Source organism: Syngnathus floridae, chromosome 7 (assembly GCF_059516105.1).
Source record: "Syngnathus floridae isolate MCC-2025c chromosome 7, RoL_Sflo_1.0, whole genome shotgun sequence".
NCBI classification, from domain to species: domain Eukaryota; kingdom Metazoa; phylum Chordata; class Actinopteri; order Syngnathiformes; family Syngnathidae; genus Syngnathus; species Syngnathus floridae.
Window position 1 is genome coordinate 1,567,980 of NC_142419.1, and position 11,632 is coordinate 1,579,611.

Consider the following 11,632-nt stretch of genomic DNA (forward strand, 5'->3'; position numbering starts at 1 on the left):
GGTACCAATTTGACGATATTGAGAAAAAACCTAAATCAAAGAGGAAATTTGGAGAGAAAATTAGTATTTGGACTGGGAAAGAGTGATTGCTGAGATGTGATTGACAGGACTTCAGACAGTGACAGCTGCAGCAGGAAAGGCTAACTTGAACGGCTAGCAGTTACTCTGCTACAGGAGAAATCGTGCGAGACTGACAGCATGATGAGAAATAAGGGAGATAATTCATAACTCCTGGGGGGAGTGTTGTTTGTTTGTTTGTTTGTTTGTTTGTTTGTTTGTTTGTTTGTTTGTTTGTTTTAGGTTCACGCGGGCTTCTGGATCATAGGAGTAGATGCAGGGACGCTCGGAGGTTCTATTGAACACTCCGATGAGACGACAACCACCAATCATCCCCGTGCCCCGAACAACCCCAAAGGAGAAGAATTGTTTGCTGACGACTGGTTATGGAGATGTCGTTTACTAGGGAACTCCTGAACGCTGACCGGGGCCTGGGAAGAGACTCTGAGGACGGTGAAGTGGACATAAAGATCTTGGATGGACAGCATGCCCTGGGCAGTGATCCCAGAGCAATTCACGACTGAACATTCAGTGGACTGGACTTTGCATCGACAGACACATACATATGCAAGGGGGGCAAAACTAAGAGCATTTCAACTTTGCAGTATGCTGTGATATTGTGTCAATATTATGTCCTTCATCACTTTATCAAATGACCACATGTGGCATTATTTTAATTTGTCACATGACTAAAAGATTCACATCAGCGCCTGCTGTCCAGAATATCAGGTTGGCCCAGCGTGAACAAGATGAGTGGGATCGCCTTGCGTAAATCGCCTACCTGTCTATTTTTCTTGACGATCCAGAACAAAATACATTCCATTATAACGAACATAGCCAAAGCCAGATGAAGGGCTGTAGTTCTGATAAACTCTGGAATGTAAACTTTCATGTTTTTCGATGGTGCTATACTATATTGTGTAAGCATATACTCATGTATACACATATGTACTTATTAGTTGATGTTTTGTTTTCCCATGAATTCCAATGATAAACAGGGGGGAATGTTGGAAATTATATACTTTTTATCATTGGATTCTATGAAATTACTATTGTGTGCAAGATTCTCTGCAGTATCTGGCCTCGTGAAAATGACTTGGGGGCATATGGCAGTCATTAGCCGCGCTATACAATAAGCCCCACAGTTAGCTAGACATGTGCAGATCATGTGATTGTCATGGGACGGCTGAAGCAGACAAAGGTCATGAGTACGGCACAGCAATGTATTCCCAGAGGCACTAAAGACTACATCTTTGTTGAGCATGAGACGTCCATACTGCCCCGTCCATAAGAGTACCCCCTGTGTCCTGTGGTAATGGGATATAGCTATGGAATGTTTTTCTGTCTGGAAACCTACTCGACCATGTACACTTGCCCCTTTGTTTCTCTCTCAATAAAAGCTCGGCTAGAACTCACAGCAGCGCGCGCGGGGTCTCAGTCACACTTGCTGTGTGTCTGGACTGCGCCCTTCTGCGCAGAAGAAAACGCCAAGCCAAAAAGACCTACCGTCTCTGAGATTGATTTCTGTTAAATGTTGTCAACCCAACAACTAGCTAGCGACACGTATAGCTTAAAAGCGGCATCATATGCATTTCTTTTGTCCCCCATAATGACGGTTTGTGTATAAAAGCTTCCTTTCAGTATTGTCCGTCTTGATCGCGTTCTGCGTGATGCGCGAGACGATCAAAACACAAACTAGCACGTCTTTTTCAGCGCATTATCTCTTCTTCGTCTGTCTCGCTCTTGCTTCCTGTAGAGCGCCCCCTGGAGACCGGAGGCCGTTAAAATCCATAAGTACGCTCCAGAGTAGAAACAACATAATGTCATCAACATCGACTGCCTTTGGCTTAAAAGCGGCATCATATGCATTTCTTTTGTCTCCCATGATGACGGTTTGTGTATAAAGGCTTCCTTTCAGTAATGTCCGTCTTGATCGCGTTCTGCGTGATGCGCGAAATGTAAACACAAACTAGCGCGTCTTCTTCGGCGCATTATTTCTTCTTCGCCTGTCTCGCTCTTGCTTCCTGCTAGAGCGCCCCCTGGAGGCCGAAGGCCGTAAAATCCATAAGTACGCCGCGCCGCCGTTTAAGGTTCAAAGTAACCTTCTGAATAAAATGCATTAAAAGTTCACATTCATTACAACTTGTTTTTGGTGAGCAGAATGTCAGAAGAATTGAACTTAAATGCTGATTGATTGGGTTTTAATACAATGCAGATGGTCCAAACAGCGCCACTGCTTTGTGTAATCTCTGAGTGACATGGCAGAGTAAGAGAAAGGGTTTAGAGCACAGGTGTCAAACTCAAGGCCCGGGGGCCAGATACGGCCCGCCACATCATTCTTTGTGGCCTGCGAAGACAAATCGTGCATCAAATTTGTGTGTCATTACTAGAATTGCAAATTGTCTTCACTTTTAATATCTTTTTTTTTAAATATTTGACCAGTTTTTACTCGTCTGATTTGAAAACGAGTTATTTGTCAGTTTGTTTTGTAGCTTTTACTGTATATAATAGTGTTAAGAGTAAAAGTGATCACAAAGTCATCACAAAAATCACGAAAAAAATCTTATATGAGCCGCACCTGACTATAAGCCGCAGGGTCCAAAATTTTGGAAAAAAGTCGCGGCTTATAGTCCGGAAATTACGGTATACACTGTGATATAGAGTGTTGATCTCCTTAGGCCAGACATGCATGCCCAAAGTCCGACCCGTGGGTTTAAATTTGACCCATGTCCTAAATTAGACTGGCCCGAAGCGTCGGGTCATAAAATCAATATGTGGCCCGCTAACACTGTCGCGGGGACCTGTGCACCCCAGAGCGAGCCACAGAAATGAAACGCATACGAACGGGAACGCACACATGAGCGAGCGCTCATGACCGGTGTGAGCTCGTTCTCCCCTATCCCTTCCCAGTTCACGCACACACAGGTGTCTATTTGCAATATCATCAGTGACACAGACACTTTTTCATTCAAATATCCGCACACCAAAGACTAAAGCGACGCTAAGATCAGAGACTCTGCCAGTGACGCTACACAGGGAAACACTAAATAACCCACGGACTACTGGTGAGAGCTCTGTCTACTTACTACTAACTCCACAAACAGTGGAGTTAGTAGTAACAGGCAGAGCTGATAGAGATGATATTGCAAACAGACACACAGTAGTCTGTTAGTAGTAACAGACAGAGCTGATAGAGATGATATTGCAAACAGACACACAGGTGTCTGATTGCAATATCATCAGTGATGCAGGCACTTTCTCATTCAAATATCCGGACACCAAAGACTAAAGCGACACTAAGATCAGAGACGCTGCCAGTGACGCTACACAGGGAAACGCAAAATAACCCATGGACTACTGGTGAGAGCTCTGTCTACTTACGACTAAGTCCCCAAACAGTACTGTGCGTCCACGCCGCCCACTCTCAGTGATTGGAAACAACAAAAAGACTATGGATTATTATTTTGTGATTATAAAGTATTTTGTTGTGTATGAAATCAAAATAAAAAAATAAAATGGAGAATTATGTATTTAATTTGGCATGATACACTCTGGCCTGTTTACTGCAGTCGAAACACCAATGTCAACCTTCTTATTAGTATAATAATAAAACAAACTCAATACATGTAATAAAAAATTCATTCAACTTTCATAAAATCGTTCATTTGTATTTGATTTATTATTATTATAATCTTCAACTATCCTGGTCATGCAATTGACAATTGATTCTCATTTGCGATATCAACCTATCTTTAATTCATTATTATTTTAATCTTACTATCAATCCTGGTAATGCAATTGACAAGAGATTCCCATTGGCAATATCAACCCATTTACAGACATCACAGGATATAGTTGATTCATTGATTGAACATTTATTGTTCCCCGGGGGTGTGGAAATTCAGGCCCCAGCAGTATCCATACCACAGAGCGGGTATACAAAAGACACACCGATGGCATGAGCGCAACTCAATAGGCTCTCATAAGGCTGCGACACGACGCCACAAAGAAGGCCAGAAAGTGCGAAAGATAAAAGCCATCAAAGCAAAGCAAGCAAAAAGACAAAGGAAAAAAGTAACAGCGACCAACCAGCACCCCTCAATATCAGAGTACACACCAAAACACCCAAAATAGCTTCCACGGGATCCATAGACAGGTGTAATTCTTCTGGCGAATGTTCGATCGCTGGACAACAAAATGGATTACGTTCGCCTGCTGAGGTCTACGAACCGGACGGTGCGGAACTGCTGTGTGCTCGTGTTCACCGAGACCTGGTTGAGTGACAACATTCCGGACTCTGCAGTGCATCTCGAGCGGCTAGCGTGCTATCGGGCGGACCGTGCCATTGTACGAGGGGGAAAGTCGCGAGGAGGTGGAATATGCGTCTACATCCGAGAAGAATGGTGCCGGGACTCTGTGGTGGTATGTAAGCACTGCTCGCCGCTTGTGGAGTTTGTGATCATTAAGTGCCGTCCTTTTTATCTGCCGAGGGAATTTACCGCGATTCTGCTAGTCGCGGTATACATCCCGCCTTCCAACATCGAAGGAGACAGGATCGCGGCGCTTGGTGAACTGTACCAGGCTGTCAGTGAACAGCAAACAGCGCACCCTGACGGTTTCACCATCTTCGCTGGAGACTTCAATCATGCCAACCTGAAGTCTGTTTTCCCGAGGCTTCACCAGCATGTTCCTTTTCCGACACGTGGAGACAGCTTCCTGGACCTAGTCTACTCGGCGCAAAAGGGAGCTTTCAAAGCCACCCCCCTCCCCCATCTGGGGCTTTCTGACCATCTCACCGTTTTGCTTCTGCCCGCATACTGACAATTGGTAAAGGCATCCAGGCCGGTTCGGAGGCAGGTTCGTGTGTGGCCTGAGGGTGCCTCCGATGCACTTCGTGACTGCTTCGACTCCACTGACTGGGACTTGTTTAAGCAGGCAGCCACCTACAACGATTGGACGGACATAGAGGAGTATACTGACACTGTTACCTCTTACATCACGAAGTGCATCGATGATGTGACTTGCTCGAAATCCGTCGTCACTCGCGCGAACTGGAAGCCGTGGCTGACGGGGGCTGTCCTCGGACTGTTGAGGGCCAGGGACAAGGCTTTCAGAGCGGGGGATGAGGCTGGCTTGAGGACAGCGAGGGCCGACCTGTCCCGAGGCATCAAAGAAGCGAAGAAGGCGTTCTCATGCAAGGTCTCCACCCACTTCAAGGACAGCAAGGACGCACGTAGCCTTTGGCGGGGCATTCAGACCATCACGGACTACAAGCCCGCGCCGAGGAGCTGTGAGGGCGACGTCCGTCTGCTGAACGATCTGAACCGCTTCTTTGCTCGCTTCGACGCCCAGAACAGCATTTGCCCGCTGAAGACCGCTCCCCCCCCCACACGAGCAGCCCCTGCGCCTCTCTGCCGACGGTGTGAGGAGGGCGCTTGCCGCTATTGACACCCGTAAGGCGGCGGGCCCTGACAACATCCCGGGTCGAGCGCTGAAGGACTGCGCTGGGGAGCTGTCGGGTGTCTTCACGGACATCTTTAACGTTTCCCTGCAGCAGGCCATCGTCCCCTCGTGTTTCAAGGCTGCCACCATCGTACCTGTGCCGAAGAAACCTGCACCGTCCTGCTTCAATGACTACCGCCCTGTGGCACTGACGCCCATCATCATGAAGTGCTTTGAGCGGCTGGTCATGGAGCACATCAAGTCCGTTCTCCCCCCCACCATTGACCCTTTCCAGTTTGCGTACCGTGCTAAGCGGTCCTCTGAGGATGCCATCTGCTCTGCCCTCCACTCGGCCCTCACCCACCTGGAGAGAAAGGACTCATATGTGAGGTTGCTGTTTGTGGACTTCAGCTCTGCCTTCATCACCATTGTGCCGCAGCGTCTCATCTGCAAACTCGACGAGCTGGGCCTCAGTACCTCCCTCTGCAACTGGGTACTGGACTTCCTCTGTCAGAGGCCTCAGGTGGTGCGTGTTGGCGACAAAATCTCCGCCAGCATCACGCTGAGCACGGGGGCCCCCCAGGGCTGCGTGCTCAGTCCATTGCTCTTCACCCTGCTGACGCATGACTGCACTGCGACCTACAGCGACAACCGCATAGTGAAGTTTGCTGACGACACGACTCTGGTGGGTCTCATCACGAAGGGCGACGAGACTCGGTACAGGTCGGAAGTTGACCTTCTGACCACGTGGTGCAGGGACAACAACCTCCTGCTGAACGTCAATAAGACCAAGGAAATCATTGTTGACTTCCGGAAGGGTCACACAACACACCTGCCGCTGATCATCGACGGTGCTGTGGTGGAGAGGGTGAGCTGCACCAAGTTCCTGGGGGTGCACATCAGTGAGGACCTCTCCTGGTCCGCTAACACCTCGTCACTGGCAAAGAAAGCTCAGCGCCGCCTGTACTTCCTGCGGAAGCTCAAGCGTGCATGTGCTCCTCAGGCAGTCCTGTCTACATTCTACCGTGGCACCATTGAGAGCGTCCTCACCAGTTGCATCGCTGTCTGGGGTGGTAACTGCACTGAACAGAACTTGAAGGCCCTGCAGCGCATAGTGAATACGGCTGGTAAGATTATTGGTGCTTCGCTCCCCTCCCTGAAGGACATTTACACCTCCCATCTCGCCCGCAAGGCAACCTTGATTGCCAGAGATGTGAGTCACCCGGCTCACTCTTTGTTTGACCTTCTGCCCTCTGGGAAGAGGTACAGGAGCCTGCGCTCCCGCACCACCAGACTCGCCAACAGCTTCTTTCTCCAGGCTGTTAGGACCCTGAACTCGCTACCCCCTTCTGCGTAGCGTGCGGCACTGTTGCGCTATTTTCGAGAATGTCTGCTGTACGCGCACTTGCTCCTTTTTTTTTTCCTGCTCCTCTTATTTATTTATTTATTTATTGTTGTGTTATTTATTCATTATTTATTCAGCACGCTTTTGTTATACTTGTTTACTTGTTTGTCTGTTGTGAGCCATGTCTTGTCACCGTGGGATAGGGGGGAACGAAATTTTGGTTTCTTTGTGTGTCTTTGGCATGTGGAGAAATTGACAATAAAGCTGACTTTGACTTTGACTTTGACTTTGTAAGGGCAGTCCAGTTCAACGGCGCCCAATGGACAGTGGATCGGTGAAAACATCACAAAACGGGCAAACGTGTGAGCAGCGTCCTGGGCACCCAATCGGGGCACATGCCACGGGGCTAGTACGGTGAAGGTCGTTGGTTCCGACAAGCATGAGGGAGCGGACTCCCCACAGGCGTCGCTGCTGCGTGGCCAAGGCGAGGGACCCGGTCAGCACCGGCTATTGTTAAGCAGGAAGCCATCGTAGAGTTGCGCCGGTCTCGACTGATGTGCGCAGCTATTCCGGTCCCAGGGAAAAAAAAAAAATCCGATCCGAAGCAATACCGAGGTACGGTAGAAGGTACCAGCATCGCCGAATGGACAAAAAGACAGAAAGAAAAAGGAGAAAAGAAGGAAATAAAGAGAAATAATTTAATTTACAATGGTAATGGTTCGAGGAATGTTTGGACACCCCTGTCTTGGGTCTACCATCCCTCGCAATAGGTGAAGCGCGAAATGACGATCGATCACTGTACTCTGTTTCGCTTCCCCTAACATTTGCCTGATGAGTTTGTCATGCAGAAGCCTTTGAAACTCTGTTCTTACATTATTTACATTTGTATTCTCAGGTGGAGATTGTTACTCACACAGGTCCGCATCGTCGGCTGTGGATGGGACCCCAATTTCAGTTTAAGACCATTCATTCATCTGGCCAGACTACAGTAATTTCATCTTCTTCAGTGCTTCAGTCGCAAGACCCATCTAATGCACAGCAGCCTCTCATAGACTTTGATACAGATGACCTGGACCTACATAACCTGAAGTATTGTTAAAAATATATACATGTAACAGGTGGCTTTTTCGGGCCGCTCCAGTCATCCCCACCATCACCGGCTTGGGAGCGTGGTGACCATTGAGCTAAAAGACCAGGCTGACAGGTAAGCAGTCACCACTTTATATGATCTATAGTGAAGTTTTACTAACGTTAAATGCTAAACGTTCAGCAAAATATGGCATCCATTACACTTATCCCCTGTAAACTTCACTCGCAATCCAGGTCCACAGCACCATTGTAACAGACAGCTTTTCCGGGCCGCCTCACTCCGAGCGCGAACACACACCGCCACTGTCACTGGCTTGAGCGCACTGACCACTGAGCTAAATGCACAGGCACACACTGTGCTAAGCAAAATGCCCAATCTCGCCCCCCCTGCACTGCTGCGAGCGACTCGAAGTTGCGCTCGCTTGCTGCTGTTCGCCAATCACCGAGCAGCAGATGCCCAGATAGATATTTTGGCATGCCGTGGCACAGAGATTATACTTGATGCGTTCGTCGGAGCGGGTCCCAAATTCGCAACGTTCTGTTTACGCAGCCGCATCACATCACTCCGTTCCTCCGGGACATTGTCCCATTGGAATAGTAAAAAAAATAGAAGCGCTACAGAATATGAACGCATTTCCTCCATGTATGAAAAACCATATGTGTCATCAGAGTTGTTTAAGATTACACTTTGTCTGTACAGAAAGTTGTCAAATAATTCTGTCTGTTTGTAAAATGCTTAACTACATAAGCCCCAAATTCAAATTCAAATGAGTGCTCATCACTGTCTCTTAGTGTAAATTAAACACAACAAAGTATCAAAGTTGTCAAATCATTTTGTCTGTAAAGTTGATATAATGCTACATAAACCTCAAATCCAAATGCTCCTTTTAAATGAATGCTCATCACTTTCTTTTGGTGTAAATTGAACACAAAAAACTATTAAATCATTTTATCTGTATAGTTGTTATAATGCCATGAGTCCCAAATTCCAATGTTCCTTTTGAAATGAGTGCTCATCACTGTCTATTTGTGTAAATTGAACATAATAAAGTATGAAAGTCAAATAATTTGTAAAGTTGTTAGAATGAACAAACGCTAAAACGAATGCTCATCACTGTTTATTATTGTAAATTGAACACAATAAAGCAGTGTTTCCCAACCTTTTTTCATCCATGGCACATCTTTTCATTGAAAAAAAAAATCTCGAGGCACACCACCAACAAAAATCAAAGGGTTTCGCCATGTTCTACATTAAAATTGTAACAATGAAAACCATTGTGAAAATGCGATATAAATAGAGTCCTATTCCTACTGGAAATACAACTTTGTGTGACCCTAGATCCTGTTTAGAATGCCTTCCATAATTATTATTGGACATTTTCCCACGGCACAGCTGAACATCTCTCATAGCACACTGCTTGGGAAACACAGCAATAACGTCAAAGTCAAAGTCAAAGTCAGCTTTATTGTCAATTTCTCCACATGCCAAAGACACACAAAGAAACCGAAATTTCGTTCCCCCCTATCCCACAGTGACAAGACATGGCTCACAACAGACAAACAAGTAAACAAGTATAACAAAAGCGTGCTGAATAAGTAATGAATAAATAACACAACAATAAATAAATAAATAAGAGGAGTAGAAAAAAAAGGAGCAAGTAAACAAGTATAACAAAAGTGTGCTGAATAAATAATGAATAAATAACACAACAATAAATAAATAAATAAATAAATAAATAAGAGGAGCAGGAAAAAAAAAAAAGGAGCAAGTGCGCGTACAGCAGACATTCCCGAAAATAGCGCAACAGTGCCGCACGCTACGCAGAAGGGGGTAGCGAGTTCAGGGCCCTAACAGCCTGGAGAAAGACGCTGTTGGCGAGTCTGGTGGTGCGGGAGCGCAGGCTCCTGTACCTCTTCCCAGAGGGCAGAAGGTCAAACAAAGAGTGAGCCGGGTGACTCACATCTCTGGCAATCGAGGTTGCCTTGCGGGCGAGATGGGAGGTGTAAATGTCCTTCAGGGAGGGGAGCGAAGCACCAATAATCTTACCAGCCGTATTCACTATGCGCTGCAGGGCCTTCAAGTTCTGTTCAGTGCAGTTACCACCCCAGACAGCAATGCAACTGGTGAGGACGCTCTCAATGGTGCCACGGTAGAATGTAGACAGGACTGCCTGAGGAGCACATGCACGCCTGAGCTTCCGCAGGAAGTACAGGCGGCGCTGAGCTTTCTTTGCCAGTGACGAGGTGTTAGCGGACCAGGAGAGGTCCTCACTGATGTGCACCCCCAGGAACTTGGTGCAGCTCACCCTCTCCACCACAGCACCGTCGATGATCAGCGGCAGGTGTGTTGTGTGACCCTTCCGGAAGTCAACAATGATTTCCTTGGTCTTATTGACGTTCAGCAGGAAGTTGTTGTCCCTGCACCACGTGGTCAGAAGGTCAACTTCCGACCTGTACCGAGTCTCGTCGCCCTTCGTGATGAGACCCACCAGAGTCGTGTCGTCAGCAAACTTCACTATGCGGTTGTCGCTGTAGGTCGCAGTGCAGTCATGCGTCAGCAGGGTGAAGAGCAATGGACTGAGCACGCAGCCCTGGGGGGCCCCCGTGCTCAGCGTGATGCTGGCATAAAGCTTAATGGGGAATGTGCACAACAGTGTGAGTGACATGTCTGGTGAGAATGATGAATGAGAAAGAAGAAATGCCCCGAGAGAGAGGGCACGTGAAACAGGACAGGATGTCTGGGACATCGCTGATCGGCTGTCACGAAAGAAGAAGAATAGAAAAGTCCCATAAAATGTGGACTTTATTTTGGCGACAGATACATTTTAGCGGTATGAGTGGGGCGGAAGCACAAATACGACAAACACTGTTTGCGACAAGAGACGTGTGCCACCAAGCCACTGGAGGCAAAATTCCTGGGACGTGCTGGGATTTTGAGATCGCACCCAATCGCCGTACAGGCCGAGGGCGATTGTTGAGATGTTCGGTGGTGGCATTTGTCTCTTTCAAGGTCGCACGAAAAAGGGAGGCTTGCGGCAGACCGCGATTGGCAGAGCGGTGGAGTGCGCAGCCTTGGCATCCATAGCTGTGTGAATGAATCTGGGAGAAATACCGGCCGGGTCTAAAACCCTCAGTGCCGAAGAGAATAAAGCGCGCAGACCACATTATTTGGGCACTGATCAGATTAGGAGTGTGTGTGGGTTGCGCGGTTTCCCCGGCTGACCGCTGGTGCGTTAGCCTCTTAAAGATATTCTTTGGGCAACTTACCGGGGTGAACTGGTGCGCCGCGGTCGTACCCAAGTAGACACGGTTCGATCCCGATTGTCGAGGCGCACTGTAATAGCACACATGCCTGTCAAAGTCTGATGAAATTTATGGCTTGCAGCAGACCGCAATTGGCAGAGTGGAGGAGTGCGCAGCCGGTAGAAATTGGAAAACGTGGAATAAGAGGCCTCAGGGGGTTTAATATTGGTATACCATGTAAGAAAAGTAATTTGTGTCCACACTGAAGTTAAAGATCTGCAGTACAAGGGGAAATACAAAGCGCTCTTAGAGGAAACAAAGACAAGAACTGCAAAGGGCATGTTTGTAAGTGCACCTGCGCACGGTAAGAAGCCACAGAATGACCAAACCGCATGGAAGCGGTTAGTAAGAAGCTACATGAGAGATGGATTTGAATCCCTTTGTCTGTGTGTTCTG

General features: G+C 47.5%; 1 protein-coding gene across 17 annotated transcripts in view; it reads left to right on the forward strand.

The window, feature by feature from the left end:
* The window catches only part of bcas3 (BCAS3 microtubule associated cell migration factor), a 322,912-nt gene that overhangs the window by 280,486 nt on the left and 30,794 nt on the right, over positions 1-11,632 (forward strand). For 10 of the 17 annotated variants that reach the window (XR_015859651.1, XM_088381955.1, XM_088381953.1 and 7 more), the window contains 2 exons: positions 7,740-7,832; positions 7,963-8,048. Coding sequence is in view for 12 of the 17 variants with exons in the window: in XM_088381955.1 (XP_088238081.1) it covers positions 7,740-7,832; positions 7,963-8,048 (179 nt within the window). In the remaining 5 variants the exon portion in view is untranslated. Of the gene's footprint in view, positions 1-7,739; positions 9,093-11,632 lie in introns of those variants that run through there. The other 7 variants (XR_015859656.1, XM_088381949.1, XR_015859654.1 and 4 more) reach the window with 5 other exon arrangements.